This window comes from Alligator mississippiensis, chromosome 1 (assembly GCF_030867095.1).
Source record: "Alligator mississippiensis isolate rAllMis1 chromosome 1, rAllMis1, whole genome shotgun sequence".
Classification (NCBI taxonomy): Eukaryota; Metazoa; Chordata; order Crocodylia; family Alligatoridae; genus Alligator; species Alligator mississippiensis.
In genome coordinates, this window is record NC_081824.1 from 136,350,471 (window position 1) to 136,377,950 (window position 27,480).

Here is a 27,480-nt window from a genome sequence, read left to right on the forward strand (position 1 = left end):
GTATTCAATGCTAGTAAAAGAATTCTTACAGCATTACACCCTGAAGCTAACAATTGTAATGATAAAGGAATAAACTATGTAAAAAAATTCTCCATTAGTAACTGCTGCTTAAAAAATAATCATCCATTTTATTCTTATTGGTAGTTCTCACAGTTCAGGGAATCTATTTTTTTTTTTTAGGTAGGTGTGACTCTGTACGTGTAGTATATACAGAAATGAAAACAGACCTTAGGTAATTTTCATAAGCTAGAGATGTGGCTTTAAGTCTGTGCCTGAGGTTTAAAATTAACCAACCTTCACGAAGCCATAAATTTAAGTTGGATTAGGGCTAAACTTAGCCTTTTATCCTTTCAAGGTAGACAAATAAGAGAATTCGGTCCTCACAGTTCTCATCTGAAATATACACATGCAATAAAATTCCTATCCATTCTGCTTGGACAATAACGGTCTCGTGGCAATAAAGCAGGAGTCTGTAACGCAAGTGTCTCCATACAACCTCAGGCATAACGCACTATTTGTATTATGTAGGCACTATGTTCTAAGGCGGGGGGGGGGGGGCGCGCGTGCGCGGGCAAAGTCCAGGCTGGATCAAGCCTGCAGCAAACTATTTTCCAGAAGCCCTTGAGGCAGCTGCTGCTGCTAGACCCAGCCCTGCTGCCTGGGTACCCCAGCCCATTTACCACTTGCCCACCACCAGGGGCGGGACCTGTGCAGGCAGGGAGCATGGTTGAGTGGCTGGGATGGCGCCATGGCCAAGAGCAACATGGATGGGAGGGGCCAGGGAGACCTCAGGATCTTGGAGGGGCCGGGGCTGTGGCAGAGCTATGATCTGCTGTCCCACATGCCCCTTCAACAAGTAGGAATTCCACAGACGGGGGTGTGCAGGCACTGGATTGTGGTTCTGCCCTGGCTCTAGCCCCACAGTGTCACTGCCGTAAGATCCTGGCCCCAGCTGTACAGCAGCAACCCCCCTCAGTTACATGCCCTGCCAGCACCACTCCCAGGGTCTCCCTGGAGCTGCTGGGAAATGGAGTCTGGTCACTGGCCAGATCCATCGTTTTGCCCAAACCTGTTCTAAACAGTCACTGGATACAATGCAAAAACAATGTGGGAACTGGAACCAGTGCCCCTGGGCTCCCTTATTCCAGTGGCAGTGCCTACCTCATTGATCACAGAGTCAGACTGCCCTTGCTTGCCCCACATATCTGTCCCTCTTGACTGACCCAGTACAGGGCAACTTAGGATCTAAAAGTTGCATTAAATGCCACTTATACATATATTATTCTGTTTCTCAGATGCATATGTGGATAGATATTAGGTAGAATAGGATCCACCAATGCCTGTCATAAGTAGGAAGACCATATGTTCTGGATTGGCTGGGACAGTCCTGAATTGCAGAGGCTGTTTCAGCAACCCAGCCATTGGAGAAAATTGAAGCGAAGTCCCAGATTGGTGGGAACTTGCCCACACGTGCCTGAGTCAGGAGCTGGGTACATGTGGGTGGGTTTGAACCAATCCAAGAATTTTGCTCCAATTTTCTCCAGGGAGCCCAGCCAATGGGCTGCTCCCTGGCCTGGACCTGCTGGGCTGTGCGCAGAGTCACTTCCCCAGCAGAGAGGGTAAGGGAGCCATAGAGTCATTGCGTGGCCCTGTGCCTGGGAGCTGAAGATGGGGGGGGAAAGGAGGAGCGGAGGGAGGTTTGTGTGCGTCTGTGTGTGTGTGCGCGCACACACGTGCATCCATGCAATGAGGGAGGGAGCTGCAGGGGGAGTAGGAGGGGGAGGGAAGGAGTGTTTCTTGCCCAGCCCCACTCCTGGGAGCTGTGGGCTTGGGGCTGTGTGCACAGGCCACGGAACAGGGTAGGCCACCTGGGCCATGGCCCAACCAACATTTAGTACATTAATTTAGCTAGCTATACAGTTAAAAAAAAAATAGCTATACAGTTTTAACTAGAATGACAATTGAGCATTTGTGGGTTATACAAATTAACGTGCTGCTCCGTGGCCTGTGTCCTGCCTGGCCCTGCTCCTGGGAGCCGCAGGCTTAGCAGGGTGTGTGTGTGTTCTTGGGAGCCGTGGGGTGGGGTGCCTATGTGTGTGCATGCCACACTATCCTGCCTGGCCCCACCCCCTGGATCCCCACCGCTCTGGATTTCCTTCAGATTACTATGGTCTCCCTAGTCATAGGTCTTACTCATTTCTTTTGGCTGCCTTTTTATCATTCCAGTGTTTCATGCACTGTTTGAAATGCTGCTCTCTCAATTTCTTCTTAGACAGTCTTACGTTGCTTACCTTGATATTCACTCGGATCTAGAGAAGCTCTATGAACATAAATGTAGGATTTCAGTTTCTCTTGCTGTACTGCTTGGGTATCGATTTTCAGTAACTTCTTTAGAGCCAGGACTTCATATGTAATGAATACAAAACCTCTTAAAACAAGAACATGGAATATGAATATTTGAAAAAAATCTAAAGAATGATGAAGACAAATACAGATTAAAACTATTTCAAGGTAAAATGCTATTTTGGCAAATACCATATTTACTCAATTCTATGGCAAGGTCCCCCCGCCTCCCATTTAACAAGGTGAGAAAAGATCCTGGTATTAGACTCAAGTACAATGGCAGTGCATGGGGGCAGGCAGCTGCTATGGCTTGGGCTCTAAAGGAAAAACTCCTACCTGGGGTTGGGGCTGTAGCCAGAGCTGCTGCCTGCCTTCTCTCCTCCCTCCACTGTCTCTGCACCCTGCTATCTCTCCCCTCCCCACAAGGCTGCTACGGGGGCTAGACTGGGCCGGGCCCATGTTCAGTGCCTCAGACAGGAACAGGGATGAAGTCTGCTAGCGCAGAGCAGAGGCTCTGAGGAGAGAGGGAGTGCAGAGGTGAGGAGAAGCACAGTGGTGGCATGGGGTCAGGCACAAGCAGGGAGCAGGCTGCTTGACCTCCCCATGCCACCTGCCTCTCCACTGCCTGACCCCCTTCAGCAGTGGGAGGGATGAATTAAAGACAATCCTCCAATAATTAGATTCTAGACATGGAAAATTATGACAAATTTATAAATGTTACGTGTCTAGAATCTAATTATTGGGGGGGTCATCTTAAATTCAGGCTTGTCTTAGATTCACATAATATTGTATATATTTTGCACAGATTAATACAACTTTTTCAACCAGCCTGATGGAAGAAAAATCATAGTAAATGGTACTATATAATGGAAAAACACTTTCAGAATGATGGTTTAAAATTAAAGGTCTCTCATGTTCTTACTAACACCACTTTTTCTGAACTTCAGATTTAAACATCAAATAAAAATTATACATATACTTTAGACCAGGGGTTGGCAACCCCCAGACAGCAGGGCAGTGCAGTCGTCCCCGAAGGTGCCCATGCAGTCGCTGACAGCACGGAGCTGATGCTGTTGCTGTGGAGCCCGGCGCAGCTGTTTGCAGCCTGCCTGTTGCTTGCTGCAGCCTCCCAGAGCCCAGGCTGGCTACAAACAGCTGCGCCGGGCTCAAGAACCCTGCCATCACCTCTGTGCTGGATGTGGGGGAGAGACTGGAGCTGCGCTGCCTCAGGCCCCTCCCCCACTACCCACTCCGACACGTGGGTGCACGTACCGGTATGTGCCGGAACCCAGCACAAGTGTTTGGAGCCTCCCGGCTGTAGCCAGCCCCAGCTCTGGGTAGCTGCTGTCAGCCGGGAGCCCTGGCTGCTCCCAGTAGGCTGCTGGGATGCTGCAAGCCCTGCTGGGAGTAGCCAGCTGGGATGCTGCAAGCCCTGCTGGGAGCAGCCTGGGCTCCAGCAGCTACCCAGAGCTGGGGTAGCTGCTAACACCCACAAACCCCAGGCTGGGGGGCAGGGACTCTGGGTGGGGGGCAAGGGACACAAGCAGGGCATCCTGCTATGTACCCCTTGCCCTCATTGTTTTTCTGGCATGCCGGCACTCTGGCACCTTCCAAGGTAGGCATTGTGGTGTTTTTCAGCACTCCAGCCAAAAAAACTTTGCCTACCCCTGCTTTAGACTGTCTATATTAGATGCTTCTGCCACCAGAGAGCAGCCACCATATCACATGCAACATGGTGGCAGGGGCCTTACTGCACTTGGCAGAGGCAGAATAACACTTTTGGCAGAGCAGAGGATTCTGCAATTGCAGAGGGGTTTGGGTACAAATGCATTCAGAGTTTGCTAATGTGGCATCTCCCTGGGCTGAACCAACCATGCACTCAGCCCTAATTGGCCCAGCCCTGCTTTTGGTGCTTCCACTGTACAGCTGTGCTGCCAGAGCATGAAGTGCACTCTGGGAAGGCTCCAGCAACTGAGTGCAACAGGGTGGCAGGGGCCTTACTGTACTTGGCAGAGGTAGAGTAATACTTCTGGCAAAGCAGAGGATTCTGCCATTGCAGAGTGGTTTGGGTGTGAATGCATTCAGAGTTTGCTGGAAGACTTGGAATTGTAAAGTTAGAGAACTCTAGTATAGACTAAGCCTCAGTTAAAGCTTACCCTAGAGTAAGTGATCCAGTTAACTTTGCAATTTTTCCTAAAAATAAATAAACAAACAAATACATTGTGTGCATATAAAAATTGTTATAAAACAGTTAAATCACTTGATATAATCTGAAACTTTATACAGTATCAGTAAAAATAAAATTGAAAATGAAAGAAAGTAGGCTTTTCAAACTTAAGTTTTCTGTTTCTGACTCTTGGTGGCCAGCAACTATAAAATATAAATGAATACTGTTTTCTACAGCTTTAAATTGCATATTCCCTGCTCCACATCTAAATAATCTGATAAACCATCAGAAATTATTATATTCTCTTCAGCACCATTCTCTCATGTCAGTGACATTCATACTTCAGTTGCAGACAATCAACAGTAAAACTACTAGCATTCAGTGTCGTTAGTTTTCAATTCCTACTATAAATTACTTTAAGGAACTGCTTCTTTTAAAAGTGCAAGTTTATTGAAATTTGGTTCACTGCATACAGGAATACATATGTTCTCAGCAAGACATTCTCACCCCATCAAGAATTATACCCTTCCTTCAGTATGAACTGGAGATTTTCCTTAGCTCCCACTGCAACTAGGCAGGTTTCTGACATGGAAACAAAAGATAGCTACATGCTGAAGAGTAACTGGCAGGTAAAGTAGCGCAGTCTGTTGTCTGTTAGAAACAGAAACATTTTGTCTTTTGATGCTAAGAGAGTTTAAGAAATCATGAGGACGTCAATTATACAAAAGCAAAGTTAGAGGGAAAGTGTAAACTGAACAGGCAGAGTGTCAGGGCAATAACCAGCAGGCAGAGAGGAACAGACATGGCGGAATTTATACACATACTTTTCTGCCCTGTGACATACTGGAGATCCGCACACAAGCTGAGGCGAACGGCGCTACGTTGCATGCAGTTGTATAAGCAGCAAAACTTATGTCAGCATGCAGAAAATGGCAGTGGTACACTTTTGAACTAAAGCAAAAGTGTCTTTTAGTTCAAAAGCGCACCACTGCCATTTTCTCAGCGTTGACGTGCATTTCGCCACTTATACAACTGCAAGTATTGCAGCGCTGGGCGCTTTTCAAAACTCAAGTGCTGCAGTGCTTCCATGTTTAAAAATCCCTTGGGAGCCAACATTTCTTTAATTGTAATTGCTGGTTTTAAGAGCCGATGGATCAATTTTTTCCATGGTTTCAAGGACAAAAAAAAAAGAAAAGAAATAGACACTGAATTTGACCAGATTATGAAAGCTTCATGAGATGATAATGTTTGGAGGTGGCCATCTTGTGCTCTAAAATCTATCATTTCTCTTCAAATAAATTAAGGCCCTATGATTGTGAAAATAACCTTAGAATGTGAATCAAGCATAAACCAATGCAGGGCTGTATGCTTGAGCAACATTAGCTACTCAGATCATATCAGTAAAGCACTAACACTAAAACATAACAATGGTATTTTACATATAATTCTGCTTGGCAAGTTTAGTAGCAAGCATACAGAGTGACAGTGTGAAGGAAATAAACCTATGTTTGCTGCCTGTCATCTCAAAGTATTTGAGAGATTAAAATTAGGCTTTAGACATTTTTGGTAACATCTTTTGAAGTTTAATATATAATTTAAATATACATCCTGCTCTGACAAAACTAGTTTTTAGGGGTTCATCAGGTTGATTACAGAACTGCACTTACTGAGATCTTTCCACGGAAGGTCATTTTTGGTGGTTGGACCAGAGGTTCCTATTCTTCTACAGCACAATACACAATAAGCAGACAATGACATGCTGTGTATAAAAACAAAAGTAATTAATTTAAATAATATAACTGAAAGCTTGTAGCAGTTTTTCTGTCTTTTCCCCACTAAACGTGGCGACAAGCATTATTTGTTTACATCAGGGGTGGGCAAAATACAGCCCGTGAGGCCATTCTATCCGGTCTGCGGGGCCCCTAAAAAATGTAGAAAATGAATATTTCTCTGCCCTTGGCTCAAAAATGACAGGAACCAAGGGCAGTAGGACCCAGGGGAGCCCGGTGGGCTCCAACAACAGTGGGCCTGCCCAGCCCTGCCCCCCCAGCTGGAGGTCCCTGCTGGGGCTTCTGGCCTGGGAGCACATGGCTGCCCCGCGACTGAACCGCAGGTAAGTGGGGGGTGGGGGGGAGAGGAGGAGGGGGGACCCCAGGCAGGGAAGTATCGTGGGGAGGGCGGCGGGGGGAAGCAGCCCCTTCCCCAACCCATGGCCAGCACCCCATGCTGCAACTGCTCCAAGCCTGCATGGGGCTGCCTATGCCTACTCTGGACAGCCCTGTGCAGGCTGCGAGTGGCTGCAGCAGGGAGCGCCAGCCATGGGGCAGGGGAGGGACCGCTTTTCCCCCCACGCTCAGCTTTTCCCTGGGCTCCTTCCCTGCACGGAGAAAAAAGTGGCCCCTCGCCCACCCCATGGCTGGCGCTCCCTGCTCCAGCTGCTCACATCCCACATGGGGCTGTCCGGAGCAGGCACAGGCAGTCCCAGGTGGGCTGCAAGTGGCTGCAGCATGGGGCACTGGGCATAGGGCGAGCAAGGAGCTGCTTTCCCCCACCTCAGCACCACCTTGTAACCCAGCCCCACTGCCAGGCTGGCAGCAGGGCCAGGTTACAAGCTGCTGCTAAGCATGGGGAAGAGCGGCCCCTTGCTCGCCGTGTAGCCGATGCCCCGTGCTGCAGCCACTCGCAGATCGCCTGGGACTGCCTGTGCCTGCTCCAGACAGCCCAACGTGGGCTGCGAGTACCTGCAGCAGTGGTGCTGGCCCTGGGACATTGATCCCAAAGACATTGGGACTGGTGACCAGGGGGTGGGGCACCTGTCAAGGGGCAGGGCTACCCATACGGCCCTCAACAGCTTGCCAAAACTGGATAAGTGGCCCTCCACCCAAAATAATAATTACCCGCCCCTGGATGGAACACTAAATTTGCCAAATCTATGCAACTGCATTTAGTAATTTATATTTCAATGATGATAAAAGTTTCAAGTAGCATTTTATAAAACTGTATTTTTAAGCCATTACTTTTAGAATCTCATCTAGTAAATCTCCATCCCTGAAATGTTGGTAGTTCTTCATTAAACAACAGACATTTCTACAGACATTTATATCAATTTGTTACCCTCTATTATACATGCATTTGTACAAGTACACAATAAACCGACTGCTTTTTCATAACATTCATGATTGATTTTGTTTTTAAAAATGGTTAATTGATTTGGTTTTAACAGCAAATAGGTATCTTTGAAAGTTTTGTCATACAAATTTAGGGGAAAAAAACTGTTAAGAGTTATTCTCTTGCTGTTTAAAAGAGTTATAATCCAAGAATGCTAAAATCTATCTGATAGAAATACAGTAAAACATAGATCATTTGTATCTAGTTGGTTCACAACCCACTTAGTTAGCAGTATTAAAGATGTGCCACTCTGATATTTGCTGCAGCTTTTATTTTAAAGGGCACTGCTTCTCCACTCAGCTGGAGCTCATCAGCGGTCCCACACAGTTGATCAGAGAAGCGGCGCCCCTTGAAAGCTGCAGCAAACTGGTAGAGCAAATCAGTGGTTCCATGTAGCTGTTTGCTTCTTTTCTTCTTTTATATGTAGGAGTTAGAAGAGACATGATGCTGCTGCTAGCAAGATTAACACCTACACTAAATATCCATTAAATCCACAGGTGTTTGCTCTTTGGGTTTTTTCTGTTCTTAGAACAATCCTGGGAAACATCTCAAATTAGGCTGAGTACTTTCAATGCAAGAGAATTGGCTTTATTTGATGGAATGAGAAAAAAAATATTCACATTCTCTTTCATACCTTAACGCTTATGAGGAAATACCTTAAAGCTTATGAGGATAAAGCATGAAGCAAGATATGCCAGAAATACTACATACTGGAGGAAGTCAGTTTTCTTCCCTTTGAAAGTCACAAAGGGTTTAAATATGTTATTTTCTAAGAAATGCTACTCCCTTTACACATAATTTAAGTAAGAAAAATTGCCCTGAAGTCAGGAGAGAGATCACAATTTGATTTCACAGTCTCAGCAGACATCTACTTGAAGAATAAAATTAACCTCCCTAATGAAAACAACTCTAAGATGTTCATCAACAGTTGCAAAATGGCAATACCCCAGAAAAAAATAGATTATACCATTTGAGTAAGTGTGGAGTCACACTAGGGTCCTAGACAGTCTGATTTAGGACTATGTCCAATAAAGTACTTCCATATATCAATTAAGAATCACATTTAACTTTTAGATGTCTGGTCTACAGAGCGGTATCAGAGCTCTGCATCAGGTCCCTATGCTCTCTCCCTATGCACTGTATAGAGTTAAGCATTTCAGAAGAGCAACTGAAAAAAACCCCCACACTGAGTGGAAAGCCACCTGGAGCTTGCCAACAAAAAATGCAAAGAGCAAGGTACATCTAAACTCTCATCCCTCTCCAGAGCTTAAGTGCCTGGCAGAGGGCTGCAGTGTTATCTCTGCTGACATGGGATTGAAAGCCTGGAATACTTCCCAGGAGGGCAAGCACCCACAACCTCTTTCCAATAACTGAATGAGGTTCACTGTTATCTCTTAAAATGCAGACAGATAGCCCACTCCTCCTCTTCCTTCTCCCTTTCATAGTGATATTCACCTTTCATGTGACAGCCAGGCTCGGCAAGGTGTAAACACTCTCCAGTTCTCCTGCTGAATCTGTGCCACTGTGAAACAAATAACATGAGGATTTATGAGGCCAGAGCAAGAGAGAGTGAAAGACAGAAAGCAAGAGTGCACATGCACAAGCAAGAAGGAACTTGACTCTAATCAGTGGGGTACCGCCCTTATTCAGGAGTGGAAAGTCAGGGTGTGTTGTGTTCTGAGAACACATACTTTATAGGACCCATTAGGAACTTGGGTGGAGGAATGCCTAAATCTTGGATCTTGAGCAGGCTTGGGCCTGCTCAGACTAGAACAATTCCAGGCAGCTTGGAAATTTTTTAATCAAGCAGGGAAGCTCCTAATGATTTGAAGCACCAGGAAAGTTAGGTGGCACTTAAGCAAGGCCTTTTTAGGTAAGAGCTTAAGGCACCTCAAAACCACTTAAGACAGGTGGGCAAAATATGACTCGTGGGCCAGATCCAGCCTGCCAGGTGGACACTCACCAATTAACTGCATCTGGCCTGGCCCACAGCTGCCCCTGCTGTACTCGACATAGGGCTGAGCTCTGCCCACTCCCACCCGGACAGCGTGCTGCACTTTCACCCATGCCCACAGGAGGCCCCTGCCAGTGCATGTAGCTTCTAAACAGGACTGCTGCTGCTACTACTGCAGCCGCTCAGAGAACTGCTCAGCTCCCCTGGCCTCCTGTCACTGCTGCAGAACTCTGGACAGCAGGTAGGGAAATGGTGGCAGGCAGGGGGAAGGTGCAGTTGAGTGGGAGCCTGGAGTGCGGGGCCAGGGCTGGTGGGAGTGCAGAGACCAGTGTGGAGTCTGGGCTGGCGGAAGTGCAGGGCCAGCCATGTTTCATCGTGCAGGGCTTCCTGTGGCTCACATGCAGCTCCCAGGACTCAGCTGGATCCACACGCCACTGTGGGGAGCTCCCAGGAAGAGAACCCCGAGTGATGGAGCCACACCAGCTCAGCCCCGCTCCCAGGGCTCTGCCAGTGAGCCAGGGACCTGCATGCGGTGGCAGGGAATGGAGCCAGGCCGTTGGCTCCATACATCCCACACCCTACAAACACACGCACATACACCCCACACACTCTCCCCAAAAATATACAAGAGTAAGAATTTATTTTGGGCTATTGTGCAGTCACCTCTACATACACTATTCAAACACACATTAAACCAGACAAAACTACTTTTTGAAATAAAATTAAAATATTTTTTGGTTCTTAGTATATGATTAGGTTTTCTTTTAGTTCCAAGATGGTAACTCCCCCTACCCTGCCCCCCAACCCCCTGCTCCCCTCCCAAAAGGAGTACTAACAGGGGCAAGCAGAGGGACTTCAGGAAGCAAAAATCATGGAGGTCAGGGGGCAGGACTTCTGGTCCCAAGATGGTGACCAGGGGGCAGGTCACCTGTCAAGGGGCATAGCTACCCTTGTGGCCCTTGACAAGTCACCAAAACTCATTAAAATTGCCCTCCAGCTAAAATATTGCCCATACCTGACCTAAGACCTGCTTGAGGCACTTAAGACCTTTATAGAATCTGGTCCTTAGTCATATTCAAACACAGATTCAAGGAGACAGTGCTTTGAATGGGGCTGAACAAATAAATGGAGTAGTCAAAAAAATTATTTAAAGCTGAAGTTAAGATCATACTTATCCAATATGTAACAGGAATATTAAAGTTAAACAAATACATATTCACAATATCAGGAAACTGACTTAAGGTTAGAGTTTTTAAAGAAGACAGTTCAAGCAATAGAAGTGGTTGAGGTTGAGACACTGTTACTGGTAAGTGGAAGGTTAAATGAGGGTTTGTGGGGTTTTATCGTTTACCTTGTTATGATATGCAATCTAAAAATTCTAACCAAAAGTCAGACATTGTTGTGGGAGAACTCTATATACACACATGAGAGGCATAAATGTAAATGAAGATATGGCACATCTTGTTTCAAGAACCATTGACAAGAGTTAAGAAATTCTTATTTGGGGGAAAACACCTGGAATGAATCTTAAAAGGCAAAAACTATAGGTAAACTCCTACAAGACATATATTCTTAACCAGGATTAGAAGAAATTGATTAAAGTATAGGACAGAAAATGCATTGCCATGTTTGTATATTATACAGCACTGTCCGGTAGCATGAATGCTTATTTGTGAAAGCCTGAATTTTGGAAATCAAGAGCCTAACTGAATCTCTTTTCTCATGTATGCAGAACCATTGCTCGACTATGGGCATGTCCACACGTGCATTAATGCATCTTTTCTAATGTGCATTAAATGTAGTACCTCCAATGTGAGGTTCTAAATTAATGTACATTAGGTGCAGTAGCGCATTTGCACACCTTTTTAGTGACACTATAGTGCGCAGTAGACTATTTTAATACTCATTAGCATAATGTCATAGTTTTTTACATGATGCCTTAATGCGCAGTAAAATAGTCTACTGTGTATTAAAGTGCATGTGTAGACGTGCTCTGCGTTAACAAGAAGGCAGGTCACAGTGAAGAGGAAAGGAGAGCGCACCTTGACTGCTCTGACACATAGGGAGACTTATTCCGCGCATGGGACAGGGCTAATGCAGATTACTTTTTTGCTTGAAGAAAGGGGAAACCAAAGAAGGATCTATGACTGCATCACACAACTTGTCTTCTGAGCTGCTCAGAAGGGTAGGAATGTTTGTAGGGTAAGTGACCATCACTCATTGCATGCCTTAACATAACATGTACAATTTGAATTATAACCAGGCATGAACTCCTGCATGAACAACATATGAAAAGATGCCATCATCAAGTAATGGAAACACACCCCTATTTTTTTTTTTTTTTTTTTACTGTAACAGTAATCACATTTTATATATTACACTGAGTGCTTTATGGCAAATCTTAAAACATGCTTAAAGTGTTTCCAGCATATTTTGAATACATTTTTTCTGGTAGAAGGATGGACTGTAAGAGAATATTTTAGGTAGGCTTTAACTATTGATACATTGATAATACATGTTGATGATAATCTTAAAATAGAAACAAAGACAAAAAAGTATAAATATGCCCCTGTGTGTGCTGCAGTAATAATATGGAAGTATTATTTTTCTGATGCAACAATATCATCAGATACTTGCACTGAATAAGTTACATAGGCTTCATTATCAATTCATTTAAGACATTAGATTAGTTATAAAACTCAAGTCACTTCAGCCATGTCATATATTTAACAAATATATAAATATGGTGGGAAGATACAAGTATACTTTAAGTAAAATTAAGACACCATATTACAAAAACTACAACTCAAAATGACAATCTGAAGGAGACGGTGGCGATTAGGGACAGTCGGCATAGGTTCACCAAGAGCAAATCATGCCTGACCAACCTGATTGCCTCCTATGATGAGGTGACTGGCTCTATGGAGGCGGGAAGAGCAGTTAATGTGATATCCTTGACTTCAGCAAGGCTTTTGATATGTTTTCCCACAACATTCTCGCAGGCAAGCTAAGGAAGTATAGGCTGGATGAATAGACTGTAAGATGGATAGAAAACTGGCTGGATCATTGGACTCAGGGAGTAGTAATCAACAGCTCTATGTCTAGTTGGCAGCCAGTATCATGTGGAGTGCCCCAGGGGTTGGTCCTAGGGCCGGTTTTGTTCAGTATCTTCATCAGTGACCTGGATGATGGGATCAAGGGCGACTTCAGCAATCTTACAGATGACACCAAACGGGGGAGTGGAAGATACATTGGAGGGTAGGGCTAGGATTTAGAGAGAACTTGAGAAATTGGAGGACTAAGCCAAAAGAAAACTCATGAGGTTCAGTAACGGCAGGTACAAAGTTCTGCACTTAGAATAATCCTACGCACTGGTACAGGCTGGGGACTAACTGGCTAAGCGGCAGCTCTGCAGAAAAGGACTTGAGGGCTATAGCAGACAATAAGCTGAATATGAGCCAACAGTGTGCCCTTGTTACAAAAAAAGCTAACAGCATAATGGGCTGCATTGGTAGGAGTGTTGCCAGTAGATTGAGGAAAGTGAGTAGTCCGTTCTATTGGGCACTTGTGAGACCACATCTGGAGTAGTGTGTCCAGTTTTGGGCCCCCCACTACAGAAAGGATGTAGACAAATTGGAGAGCCCAGTGGAGGGCAAAAAATAAAAAACAGTGAGGAGGCTGGGGCACATGACTTATAAGGACAGGCTGAGGGAACTGGGCTTATTTAGTCTGGAAAAGACTGATGGGGGATTTAATACCAGCCTTCAACTACCTAAAGGGTAGCTCCAAAGAGGATAGAGCTAGATTATTCTCAGTAGTGGCAGATGACAGAACAAACAGCAATGGTCTCAAGTTTCAGCAAGGAAAGTTTAGGTGAGATGTTAGGAAAAACTCTCTCACAAGGAGGGTAGCAAAGCACTGGAACAGATTATCCAGAGACATGGTGGAGTCTCCATCCTTGAAGGTTTTGAAGACTTGGCTAGACAAAGCCTTGGCTAGGATGATATAAGTGAGGATGGTCCTGCTTTGAGCAGGGAATTGGAGCAGATGACCTTCTGAGATCCCTTCCAACTCTAACTTTTTATGATACTATGAATACTAGCATGCATGGTAATTATGTCTAGGACAGTGGTTCCCAACCTTTTCTATACAGCAGACCAGCGGGGGTGGGATGGGACGCATGGAGCTGGCTGCCTCCCTCCCAGGCTTCCCCGTTGCCGAGCTTTATCCCTGCACGTGACTGCCAGCAGAAGCCACTTGCCTGGGTAGACAAATGGGAGTCACGACTCGGCAGCCAATCCTTCGCAGCCCAGTACCGGGCCACAGTCCAGTGGTTGGGAACCTCTGATCTAGGACATACTTTTCCAGGTTACTTACAAGACTGGCATGTAGGACTGAAGTCCAAATATTTACAATCACCATTTTTACCTTATGATCCAAATCAAGTTATCCTGTAAAAGGAGCAAAGATTTGGCATGATTTGCTCTTAACAAATCCATGTCATCTGTCAGTGATCAATATGTGCATAAAACAGTCAACCTGTTAGTAACTTCCTTGGCACTGATGTCAGGCTGACTGATCTTATACCTTGCTGGGTCCTTCTCTTTCCCCTTTTAAAAATGGGTAGTACAGTATGTAAGCCTTACCAGTTGTCTGGGACCTTGCCTGCCATCCATGATCTTCATCTATTATTGCCTGTAGCTCTGAGATTTTTTTCAGTGAGATCCTTCAGTACCCTTGGTTGAATACTGCACAGCCTCCTGACTTAAATTCAGATTAGTCAAAAATTCTCTACTATATTATTTGCTTAACATGACCGGCATCCTTCCTGTTCATTTATTATATTAATTCTGCTATTTTTTCTTTGGGTTGGTTGTTTTTGGAGTGGGGGTTTTTTGTTTGTTTTTTCTCTTGTGAAGGCATTGGACAGTTCCACCTTCTTTGAAATTTCCATTAATAGTTTACATTCTTTGAGTAATAGACCCACAGGCTTCTTGGTCTCTCTTTTTTAGTTTTTCCTTGTCTGATGTATGTGTAGAAATCTCTCTTGTTGTCTTTAACATTTCTTGCCAGTTGTTGGAAACCTTTGGCGATTTTTTGCCTTCACTTTTCCCATGTTTGTCATTATCTGTCCACCTCTACAGATGCATGCTTTTCTTCCCATTGCTGGTATGCATCAGTTTAGATCTACCATGGCAGCCAATGCAGCAACATTGGTCTCTTATGGTGCTTGTTATCTTCTTTTTTCATGGGAATAGTCTGATGCTGAGACTATTAAAATTATGTCCTTTTTCTTTTAATTTGCCTATTCATTGTAGCTTACCTACTATTTCTAAAACATGGTTCAAATGAACCTTTTGGAAGTCCAGCATCCTTATTTTGCTGCTCTCCTTCCTTCCTTTCTTTAAAATAATTCTATGGTATCAGGATCACTTCCTCCAAAGACGACTAAAACAGATTTGGTGCTACTGTAGACAGCTTGCTAGCAATGGTTACTATTTCAGCAACATGATGCACTTCTTACCACCCATCTTCCTCCACAAAGGGACACAACACAAGGAAAAATGCTGACCATGTCAATAACTGGTCCCTTTGAGGGACTTTTGCTTTCCATTTTCTTTTGTTTAAAATAAATAAAGAAAAAGCAGCACCCAAACCAAAGACAGTTTCTTCACCTTCCTTCATACATTCATAATAACCAAAGGCTTAAAACACACTACTTGAGCAGTTAAGAAAAAATATGCACTGCAGCATGAAAGCAGTTGCCTTTCCTTTCATCTCTAGAGAACCGTTTCAGTTAATGGTCCAATCCTAACTTCAGAAAGTTTTTTTTTTTATACACCACTTAATCACAGAGTGTAGTTGCAGCAAGCACAGTGGATCTGTGACTGTGTGACAGAAGCCACTACAATTCCCTACACTGCTCACATGGTCCATTTGGAAACACAAAGACAAAGCAACTAGTGTTTCTCTGCAATTAATGGTCTTTGGATTGGGCCCCTGAGGAGCAACACTGCATGGAAATCCAGGAGGACGGGAATGGGTTGGTTAATCTGGACAGGAGACCAGGTCTGCCTCCACCTGCAAGAAGCATTGTTAGCATGCTGAATTTTTGGTTGTAGTTGTGTAGGTCTAAGGACATAGGCACATAAGGTTTTTTGAGTAGATGTGATATCTTTTATTAGACCAACTGAGTAGTTGGAAAAAAGTTCTTAGAAAGCATTTGGGGGCAATCACCCTTCTTAAGGCATATGATTTTCTAGTTCTTAGCTAGTCTGAAAGCTTGCTAAAAACTTTTTTCGAACTACTCGGTCTAATAAAAGATAACACATCTACTCAAAAGAACCTTGCCTTGTTAACATACTGCATTTTTTCCACCAGTGGATTCAGACAGCGGTTAAAATTTAGGGTGTCTCGTGTCGTTATCCTGACCTCGTACTCTCCAGAGCAGTCGAGGACCATGCCAGCCTTCCACTGACATCGGGGACCTGGAAATGACAGCACCACACAAGCGGCACAGGGCTACATTCATCTCAGGCTGAACTTGCTCACAAGGCAGCAGCCCAAAAGAGGAGGAGCGCCCTGTCCGCTCTGACTTCTGAAGTGTCTAAGGGGATTTAAAAAGCCCAAGCCAGGCCTCTTCGTACTTTTACAAGGAATCCATAACATGTTGAAAGCTAACATGTTTTCTCCCCTACAACGCATTGTGAGGTTTGACCTAGAAACTACTATGCAAAGCCCAAGCAAAAGTGAATGTTATGTGACGAATGCCCATCTGCAATGATAAGGAGGAGACAGTCTTAGATAAAGGAGGCTTGAAAACAAAAGCAGAATCAGAGTACTGGGTCAAAGAGCTCATTAAAATACTAAAAATCACACCCCTAGGTGGGGAAGAGGTATGCTAATGAAACATACATGTACGTTAATGAGATACATAGCTAAAACACAGGTATAGAGACATGCTCAGTAAAGAACTCCTTGCGTCACTCCTTTATAGCCAATTAGCAAACAAGGATGCTTATGAAGGTCTAAAATCCCTGTATAAAAGGGGCTTAGAATTAGAAATCTGGTGTGCTTGTTCTGTGAAATTATTCCGCTTGCACCTTTTATTGCTAGCAATAAATCTTGTTTATACTTTCACCCCTGGTATCTTTATTGGCCTTTGCATACCGGGCACAATCCCAGACTTGAGCTGGGGCTCAACAGCATCTCTTCTCCTGCAAAAATCAGCCCCTCAAAATTGGGGCACGTGTATTTAGCAGGTAAAGTGACTTTTCTGTTTGGTGTAAAAGCACCCCGCTTCGCCTGCAGCTCCATCACCATGCCAGTACTCCTCCTTTTCCAACAGCTGAGGGCCATTGGCTCCAATGGCTCATTGCTTTTCACTCCACAGGGATTACCAGCTGTTTGACGCTCCACTAATCAAGGGCAAGGTTTCTGCCTGCTCCTGGGCTCGCCTCCTATTTCAGCCTGGAGTCGAGCAGGAAAACAAAGGGGGGGGCCCAGTCAGCCCAAGACTGCAAACTATATATTTTGCTCCCGTTCAAGATGCCTTCCCAAAGCAAAGGGCTGCTTATATACTGGGCGCATGTAGTATGAGGAAATACAGCAGGAAGCAGGGCGAGTATACGCAGCGGTTTACAAACTCAAACGGCCGCAGAACGCTGGGGACACGTGACGCAAAGCTACGCGCCGGGAGGGGGAGGGGCCTCGCGCAGGCAGAGAAAATCGTCACTCACGGAAGAGTCCATTCTCGGCGATGGGGTGGGGCGGGTTTCATCCCTAAAGGGGGGCTTGGAAACCCTGGGCTTTGCCCAGACTCCTCCCCCTCCCCTCAGGCTCCGCCCTCCAGCCGCGCCCGCGCCTTACCTGACCCGCAAGCCGCAGCAGCATCCCTGAGCACGGCCTTCCTTCCAGCCTTACTTCCGGCAGGTCAACGTGTTCGATGACGTCATCAGAGCGTCTCTGCGAACCCGGGCTGAGCGCGGAGGAAGTGGGTGGGGAGAGGGAGGGCGTTGAGGTTGCGCATGCGCATGGGTTGCACGGGAAGTTTGCTTTCTGTTTAGGAACCGGGCGCCGGAGGCGGCGGCCGGGGTTCTACTGTCGTCGGCGGAACCAACGGCCGGTAGGTGGGGGAGGGGCAGAGCGAGGCTCCCCAACCGCCACCCGTCACGTGGTGGGCGCGGGGGGAGGGGCGCGCGGCGCCGGTCCTGCTTCTCAGGCGCGGAGGGGCCTGGTCCTCTTGGCGACACAGGGGTTTAAGTACACACGTGTGTACAGCCCCAAAAGTAGACACGCGTTCAAGCCACATGCAGACATGCGCGTGCACACTGCTGCGTTTCCTCATGCCTAAGCAGATGCACTGGCACATGCATATCTGCAGCCATATGTGTAGACAGATACATGCGTGCATTCAGGCATGAGTATAGCTGTATGTACAGGCCGGCCCATGCATGTCAAAGCACATGTATAGACACACGCACATGTGCATTTGTATATGCATGTGTACAGAGACGATCTGAGCAGGGTGCGGGGCACAGGGCAAATCAGGCTTTGCGGGGCTCTGCCTCCAGACGCGAGAAAGCGGGTAGCAGATTCCGGGGGAGGGGGTGCCAAGCGGCCGGACATGAAGCCAGCGTTAGTGCGGAGTTGCCGTGGCCACTCCTCCCTGCTCTGCGGGGCCCAGGGTGGTTTCCCCAATTTGTCCCCTACTAGGGACGGCCCTGCATGTGTATAGACAGATATGTGCACACATACAGGTGTACATCCTCGTGTATATACAGGCACACATACATGCAGGGCTGTCCCTAGTGGGGAGCGAATCGGGGCAATTGCCCCGAGCCCTGTGCTTTGGGGTACCCTGCGGAGCCGGGCAGAGCGGCCATGTGAAGCCGGCGACAGCGTGGAATCAGCATCTAGCCACTTGGTACCACGCCCCCTCCTCCACCGCCAAATCCGCTGTCGGCTTCCTGGTGTCTGGGGGCAGGGCCCTGCACCTATCTTGAGTCATTTCTGCGCACGCGTGCATGTATATATCCACAAGCACAGATATACATGCGTAAGTGTACATTCACAAACACAGACGCACAACGTCTATTTTCTTGAACAGGGACCAGAACATCCCGCCTACCAGAGGTAGGGACAGTCTTGGGGATAGCTCTGTCAGGCCTTCAGTCAGTGCAGACGTAGTTAGGGATCTTCTGGAAGGGCTAGACATTTTAAAATCTGCAGGTCCAGATGCCTTCCACCCAAGGGTGTTGAGGGAGCTGGCAGGGGTCATCACGGAGCCCTTGGCCTGGCTGTATGAGCGTTTGTGGTCATCTGGTCAGGTGCCGGGGGATTGGAAACTGGCTAATGTGGTCCCGATTTTCAAGAAAGGGAGGAAGGAGGACCCAAGTAACTATAGGCCTGTAAGCCTCACCTTGGTGCTCGGGAAGATCTTGGAGAGAATCATCCAGGAGCACATCTGTGGGGGCCCTGCAGGCGAGATCATGCTCAGGGGCAATCAGCATGGGTTCATCAAAGGCAGGTCCTGCCTGACCAACCCGATTGCCTTTTATGACCAAGTAACGAAATCCTTGGATGATGGTGTCGCCGTGGACGTAGTCTTTCTAGACTTTAAGAAGGCCTTTGACACTGTCTCTCACCCCATCCTCATCAATAAATTAAGTGACTGTGGCATTGATGCCTGCACAGTTGGATGGGTACAAAATTGGCTGATGGGGTGGACCTAGAGAGTAGTGGTGAATGGGTCGTACTCAACCTGGCGAGATGTGAGCAGTGGGGTACCCCAGGGTTGGTCCTTGGGCCGGCACTGTTTAACATCTTCATCAGCAACTTAGGTGAGGGGGTGGAAAGCACGCTGTCCAAATTTGCTGATGACACTAAGATGTGGGGTGAGGTGGACACACTTGAAGGGAGAGAGAGGCTGCAACTAGATTTAGACAGACTATGAAAGTGTGAAGATGAGAATAGGATGGGGTTCAACGTAGACAAATGGAGGGTGCTGCACCTTGGGAGAAGGAATCCACAGCATACATACAGGCCATTGCCAGACCGCAGCCAACAAGGCCAGACCGCAGCCAGCAAGGCCAGCCATACCTTGTCATGCATCCAAAGGTGCATCTCAAGCCAGTCCAGAGAGGTGATAGTCCCCCTCTATGCAACTTTGGTCAGGCTGCAGTTGGAGTACTGCGTCCAGTACTGGGCGCCGCACTTCAAAAGGGATGTGGAGAGGGTTCAGAGGAGGGCCACCCACTTGGTGAGAGAGCAGCAGGGCAGGCCCTATGAGGAGAGACTGAAGGACCTGAACTTGTTCAGCCTTAGCAAGAGGATACTGAGGGGAGACCTAGTGGCTGCCTACAAGCTCATCAGGGGAGATCAACAGCAAATAGGCAGACCACTTTTCTCTCCAGCACCACCTGGGGTGACAAGGAACAATGGTATTAAGCTGATGGAGAATAGGTTTAGGTTAGAGATCAGAAGGCAATATTTTACAGTTAGGGTGGCCAAAATCTGGAACCAACTTCCCAGGGAAGTGGTCCTCGCCCCTACCTTGGGCAAATTCAAGAGGAGGTTGGATGATCACCTGTCTGGGGTCTTGTGAACCCAGCATTCATTCCTGCCTGTGGCAGGGGGTCAGGCTAGATGATCTGTTCAGGTCCCTCCTGACCCTAGCTACTATGAAACTATGAATGTATGTATACATCCTCAGATAAATACACACACGCGCATATGTATCTATTCACAGGCAGACAGACATGCATGCACACACTTATTTAGCTTCTAGTGATGGGTGTCATTTGTGCCCTAAAGCTTGTGCCACATCTCTCCTACCTGTCCTGTTGGGGTACTAAAAGAGATCACCAAAAATTGCCACCACCCCGGCTTTTCCCATCTTTACTGAGCATCATTGTGGCTCCAGCAAGGCTCCAGCCCTTTTTTGGTTCTGGCAGTTCTCAGCCAACAGCGTGAGCTGGATTTAATTTAGTTAGGTCTTTGCTTGCTTTTTGTGTGTATGGTTTATCTCAGGATGGTCTGGGCATGTGCCAGTGCAAACTCTGAATGTCCACTTTGGTCAGTAGAGAAGTCGGTAGTGTAACATAGAGTGGACAAGCAGGGCACTTGTGCCCACAAGGACTGCTTGCCTCTGTCTCTGCTGCCTACCCGCCTCATTTCCTGCCTCTGACATACATTGCCAGTGCCGGAAATGGGAATTATAGTTTTGTAGAGCTGATCTCCATTTTTTTGCTGACAAATTCAGCCTTCTTTCTTGCTCTCTGGACATAGGCTTTGGAGGCAAAAAAATGGGCTGAAAGTTTCTCCTGGGAGTAGCAAACTCCACTGCCAGTCTGAAGAACTATTATTTCCAGAACACCATGCACTCCATGACACTGTTGGCTTTGGATTTAAGACCCAGAGGCCTTGGTTGGGGGCTGGGGGTGAGCACCCTAAGACTGACCACAACCTTTCCATTTGATAATAAGCAAATTTATTGATACACAGTATTAGGAGCAACATTCAAGAAATTGTATACATCTGCCTTATCTTAGTGCTGTCATTAAAGTACATCTAGCCAGGATGCAGTCTCCACTCTGATGCTCTCTCTTAGGTGTCCTATGTCAGCAGTCTGGAGGTGGGATGCTGAGGCCTATGCCCCATCTCTAGTGGGGTGGATGAGACGGGCTGGTGGTGTGCCCTCTGTCCATGGTGGCCTGGGTGACCCTTCCTGGGAGACGGGGAGGAAGGACCTGGGATAGGATGGGGAGGAAACCCTTTGTTACTCTCAAGTCTCTGCTTTTGTATTCTCCTTCCCTCCTGATGACTCTTCATCCATGGCTATCATTGATTGGTCTCTCTCTGTGGTCAAATGTCCACGTAGCTTTCCGGGCCTTCTCCTGATTTGATCTGTTCCCCCAAAACCGGGACCTAGGCTTCCCTGCTCTGGGGCCTTGTTAGCTGGTGCCTCTTTAACTCGTGTTATGGGCAGTGTAATACATAATCCCTCTGTTCCCAGATTGTTTTCCAGACTATAGGTTCTTGTTTGCCTTGTTGTGTTAGACAACCTGTCTGCTTGCAAAGCTGTGTGATTGTGTGACCCAGACTCTTAGAAATCAGTTAACCCCTGCTGCCTATCTTGAACCTTTCTAATGCATAGATATATATATATATAGATATATATACATACCTGTAAGCCAATTCCCAAAAAACAAACCTTTAAATGCCTGGCTCTCTGTTCTGTTTTCCATCTGCAACTAAGAAGGTAGGAGAGGAGGTGGGGAGAGGGTGAAAGGCAGCTGCCCAAGGTGCATTTTTTCCATGATATGCCTTTGGAAAATGTTATAGCCTGACTTCTTTGGTTTGGTCTGTTTAGGTTTTCACCAATCACACACAGATTCCAGAGCCAGACCTGCCTTCATTGACTGCCCCTTCTGGCCTTTGTAAAGTGGTGAGAAGATGGTGAATGTCCTGAAAGGCGTTCTTATAGAATGGTTAGTTGTCAGGTGTACTTATTTTTCTTTTATTAGTAGTAGAAGTAATACTAAAGCTTAAAATATTTCAGAACCCATGAACACTTCAGTTCCTGCTCCAGGGATGCCATCATAATTAAGATGTGGAATAACAAGCAGATGCAAGAAAATCATGGGAAGGGGAAAGAAAAGCATGGGTTACACAAATTGTTTTCATTGCTTTTCCATCTGTTTGCCTTCTCCTTACACTTGCTTATTTTCTGTTTTTGTTCTCAATGCCCTTTGCAAATAACAATACAGACTGGACGTGATTAGTTGTCCTATTGATTGTATCTAGGTGATACATTCTGTTCATTGGGTCTGTGGGTCGTTTCTGCTCTTTGTTTACCCTTTCTTCTTGTCTTCCCCTCCTCCTTTCCCCAAGTGGACATCTTGCTTGAGCCATAGTGGTATGCAATTTTCACTGTAGCTTGTAATCTAGAAAAATGGGTTTAATTAGCATGCAAATAATACATTATTGTTTGTAAACAGCCAGTATGCTGCACATAATCTAAACAGTTCCCCTTAAATTATTGATTAAGGTTCAGGTCCTTAAAATTCATTGAGCTCAAATCAAGATTTTTGTGGTATCCGCTTGTATGAGCCCGGTAGTGGCCAGGCATATGTTTTATCATGTGTTCTGCTAGAACGGCCTGAAACAGCCACAGGAATCACAAGAGTTCTAGTGTGGTCCATTCTGAGCCCCTAGGGTTTTGTGACTCAAGTCCACAGCGATGAGGTGTGAAGTGGCCACAGCACATTTAAACATTTGTCTTGGGATCATTTAAGATACAGATGGTCTTCTTGTGAATTTAGACTTTCAGAATTTGTAGTTTCTTGAGTGGAACCATAAGCAACCACTTCGATGGTTGCTCAATTTAGCTGTGATTCTGAGTCCATGGAAGGCCTTGTCTTCTTTACAGGTCTTGATCATCAGACAGTTGCCTGCGCTCCCAACCCACCAGTATGTGTGCGCCCATCCACGCACTTTTGGTGGCTCATCATGGCTTGACTCAGCTTCTGTGCTGACAGAGTGCCAGGTGCACTCTAGGAAGGCACCAGTTGCTGAAGGGACCTTAGAAAAAGGCACAGAAGATTCTACATATATTTCCTGCTGGGCACTGGCAGAGTCCTTCATCCACTCAGCGGAATTGGGGGGGGTTTACTAGTGCAGAGGTGCTTTGGTATTGGTGCACTCAAAAATTTTCTGGCAGATCAGCCAGAAAAGTGTAGAGTTGGCCCAAATGCTGCCTTTGGGAGAAAAAATAGTAATATTTTGTTAAATTAAATATGGTAATCAGGAATTGGGGTAGCCGTGTGTGAAGAATCTCTGCTTATACTTTAAATACCATCGAGCCTACTATGCTATGTTAATGAATACCTTTAGGCCAGTTCATATAATTATTCCAGTCATTGCTGTGCCCTTATTTTAACAGATTTTGGTGACATTTAGCATTGTTTTTTGTTTTGCATAAAATCATTAGCTTTGCTTCAGTTCTCTCCACTGATCATTTTCCTCGGGAGTAAAAAAATCCTGAGCAGTAGAAACAAATAGGAGGAGCAAAATGAAAGGAAAGAAATGTGGGTGGGTGTTTGGAAGATCTAGTAGAGGAGGATCTTTCAATGTACATACAATGATGCTCCCTATAGTATAGTTATTTTTGCTTTCAAGCAAGTCAAGCAGAGTCTGTTCTAGTTTTAGTGAAAAATAAGGCAAATGTCAGAGGGAGAAAGTGGAAGTTTCCGACATGTATAATTAAGTCATATCGATCTATTATGATAATTTATGCCAAAAGATTTAGTCTCAACTGACAGCATTTGACAAGAATTTTCAAAGTCCCAGATAAAAGGGACACACTTTACATTTGCTAGTTACCTTAGTCTCACTTTTGTTCCAGGGTCAACTTAATATTAGTATGATTCCATCTGTGCTCTTAGAACTGAGAGTAGCATTGCAGTTGAGAGTAACATTTGTCTGTATTCCACCCCACGACATGCTCATTTCCAGGCTCCCAGTACCTCACACATCCCTTGGATGAGTGTAGGGAGTATTACTCCTGAATATTTTTTTAAAACTAATTCCCTCTTTGAAGTACTTGCACTTTTGGGAGCATGCTTAGCATTCTGTGCTGTTGAAAAGACACCTCTCCCCACACACACGCATTATTTTTTTAGAGTTGATAAAAGGTGCCAGATGGAGACTGAAGTTGTCAGTTGAAATAAACAACCATGCTTGAATTTTGCATGGTATAACACTGCAATAAATATATTAGAAAACATTGCCATGAAAGATTCTCTACCCTTCCAATGCATATGCTAAGCCCCATTTTGTGGGACTGCACTGAGTACTGGAATATACTGAAGTCTTCAACAACTAGATGAACAAAGCCTTTCTGCTGAGACTGTGAAATGATGCTCCAATTAACGCCAGTTGTGATGCTTTTTGTAGTGTTGACATCTATGTCATGGAAACTGGCCTGAGACTTGCTAATTAATTTCACACAAACCACTAACCAGCAAGCAAATGCTAACATCATCTGGCGCTATCAGTTTGGGTCAGTAACCTGTAGTTGGATAAGATTCAGAAGCAGGACAGCTGGGTGTGGAAGAAGGATGAATAGTAAATTAAGATGCACATGCTTATTGTGTTCAATTTTCCACTCTTTTTTATGTCATCTTTTAATTTTTTTCTCCAGACATGTGAAGGCAAATTATATGTAACCTCTTTAGAGAAGCTCTAGCTTACAAGTTTTTTCACTTTTCGCTCTGTACCCTGCAAGCTTATTTCCTCACCCAGGTCATGCTTCTACATGTTTGAGGCTAATATCTAAAATGATTTCTACACTGTCTAAAAGAATTACCTCCATTCTGTGGTCCATGTTTCACCCAAATGTGTGGGGTATTTATTCTTAAGCTTTTTAGTAGTGGGCCATGTAGATGACAATAATATCTCAAGGAACTCTATAAATATGACATACCCTGTTCAGTCAAATACTAACATTGAAAATATTTCTGTTAAAAGATTCTGAACCACTTCATTCTAATACATACACTTCCAACAATGTCTCTGGCCTGAGGATGTTCCAGTTTCCAGAATGAGAGTCTTGAAAATGCCTGTCACTGAACAGTGCTTTTCCTGTGTTTGTAAAAACATTAGAATGGTGTGAAATCTAGACTGCTAAAAATATTCGTGGAACACGGTGCTTACTGCTTATAATTTTTTTCATTGTGTTACTTTATATCACACAATCTTGTAAGTATGGCTTTTCTTATTATATGTTATATCAGCATCAGCTCATTAAATGTTGGTTGTTTCTCCCAACATTTTACTGCTAGCTTTTAAATAAAACCTGCAGGCTGCCACCTTAGAAGAAAATGGGGTCTCCAAATAACATGTTGAACATTTATGCTTCCAAACACTGTAATAAAAATGTGGATTGAAGCTTGGGAAAGTAAAGTCAAATTATTAAAGGGATACTTCCAGAAAAGCTCTTAAGCCCCATTTTTTTGCTTCATAGTCAGTAATCCTTTTCTGCTATGCTACACTAATTTTAGCCAAATGTGTTTTGAGTAGCCCAGAAAAGGAATATGTAAACTGAGCCTGTTAATACATGGTAGTCCTGAAAATAGACAATTGAAGCTTAAACTGCATTGTTTGTGTTTTAATAAAACTGTCATTTTATAACAGCAATGTAGTGGCTTGTTGTTTTCAGGTCAGTCATCCAGCTTTTATTTCTCTTGTGTCTTTCAAGTTGTTCTTAGCTTCCTTTGTAAAGTGCTGCAAACACAGCACTGTTCCATCAGAACAACTCTTTAGAAAAGCCTTTGGTGGTGATGGGTGGAGGTAGCAAGCAGCTCTAAGAACAGACCTTGGTTTCTGAGCAGCATCAAAATTCTGGCACTCTTAGGCTACAAACAGAAGAAACAGACCTTGTCGGAACCTGGCAATGGCTCTGGTTGCTGTGGCCTGATCTTGGGCATTTGTCTGCAAAGGGGGGAACCCCCATGCTGCCCCCTCCCCGCCTAACCCCCCCTTGCACATGCATACTCTGGGAATCCCCCTGTGGAGGTGGATTTTTATGGCAGCACAAAGGCAATATCTGTTTGCATGGTAAAGCTTTCACCTTCATGTGTTACTCTGCTGTGTCATTTGATAGTGAGGTGGATTTCAATGCATGTTTGTCTCTGCAGTGACCCAGCCATGAAGCAGTTCCTGCTGTACTTAGATGAGTCAAATGCCCTGGGAAAGAAGTTCATCATACAAGATCTGGATGAAACTCATGTTTTTGTATTGGCCGAGCTGGTTAATTTCCTCCAGGAGAGAGTGGGCGAGTTAATGGACCAGAACTCTTTTCCTATTACACAGAAGTAAGAGTCTAGGAAAGTGAGGCTGGAATTTGCCGCTCCAAAATTACAAGCAATAGATGTGGAATTGATTCTGTTATTCTTCAATGTCCATGGCTGAGGAAGTTCTAGACAAAAGTGGTTACTCAAATGGATACTTTCCTTATTAAGTACTCTTAAACTGAATTTGATTTTTCTCATTTTGAGATATGCTCTTGAATAAAAATATACTTTTCAGAGTTTGCTAGCCCAAATGATTTTTGATGCTTACCTTCTGGTTTAGAAATATTAATGTTCCTTTAACCAGTTCCATTTTTTATTTTCAAATGATCTGACTTCAAAACACACAAAGAAGTACTGTTTCTTATTTATCATGTTGTGCTTAGAATTTTGTGTGGGCTTCATCTTATCTCAGGAGTGAGTTGAGCAGATTACAGAGTAATAGATTTTTAACTAAAGCTTCTTTATTAAAATGTTACATTCTGTGACGTGACAAAAAAAAATCCCTTGCAAGTTAATATAAAATACTTTGATCTTACTTTAAAAGTTTTTATATAACAATATGAAACATTTTTTCTCCTGTTTAAGCTCATTTATGTACCTATCAATCATTTTCTAGCATAGCTTTTCTCTAATGTAGTACATAAATTATTGTTGTGTTCTGTATTTTTTTATATTTAACATTTAAATGAAAAACAGACTACACAGATTGCAATTTAGATGTAAAGGGTTACTGAGCTGAATATGGCTAACAGTAATTATAGAGAAATATGCCTGCAAATGATGGACCAGTACCATAAGCCTGTAAAAATAAAGCAAATTCAGCAGAAGTCCTAAGAGTAGTTACTACATAGCTAGGATGAGCTGCATAAACAGGAGGAAATGGTAAATTGGTGTTTTGGCTATGTAAGGAAAATAAGCTTTCTTAACTTTTTCTTTTTTCCCTCAAGGGAAAGCCTCCCAGAAATTCTCCTGGAGTGCAGAAATTAGTTTGA

The 27,480-nt window shown here is 44.9% G+C and overlaps 2 protein-coding genes across 4 annotated transcripts in view; one reads left to right on the forward strand and one right to left on the reverse strand.

The window, feature by feature from the left end:
• SERAC1 (serine active site containing 1) overlaps positions 1–17,587 on the reverse strand; it is a 63,865-nt gene extending 46,278 nt beyond the window's left edge. Inside the window, exons 1-6 of one of the 3 annotated variants that reach the window (XM_019479761.2) lie at positions 17,502–17,571; positions 16,803–17,102; positions 9,134–9,200; positions 6,178–6,269; positions 4,500–4,536; positions 2,292–2,428 (exon numbers count right to left, since the gene is read on the reverse strand). In XM_019479761.2, coding sequence (XP_019335306.1) covers positions 2,292–2,428; positions 4,500–4,536; positions 6,178–6,268 — 265 coding nt within the window. In that variant the 5' untranslated portion in view covers position 6,269; positions 9,134–9,200; positions 16,803–17,102; positions 17,502–17,571. Of the gene's footprint in view, positions 1–2,291; positions 2,429–4,499; positions 4,537–6,177; positions 6,270–9,133; positions 9,201–16,802; positions 17,103–17,371; positions 17,424–17,501 lie in introns of those variants that run through there. The other 2 variants (XM_014596813.3, XM_019479762.2) reach the window with 2 other exon arrangements.
• Positions 17,588–17,658: 71 nt separating this feature from the next.
• On the forward strand, positions 17,659–26,724 carry GTF2H5 (general transcription factor IIH subunit 5). The gene is made up of 3 exons (XM_006275035.4): positions 17,659–17,757; positions 22,006–22,123; positions 26,333–26,724. Exons 2-3 carry the CDS (start codon positions 22,089–22,091, stop codon positions 26,511–26,513), a joined length of 216 nt encoding a protein of 71 aa, XP_006275097.1. The 5' UTR covers positions 17,659–17,757; positions 22,006–22,088; the 3' UTR covers positions 26,514–26,724.
• The last annotated feature ends 756 nt before the right edge of the window (positions 26,725–27,480 follow it).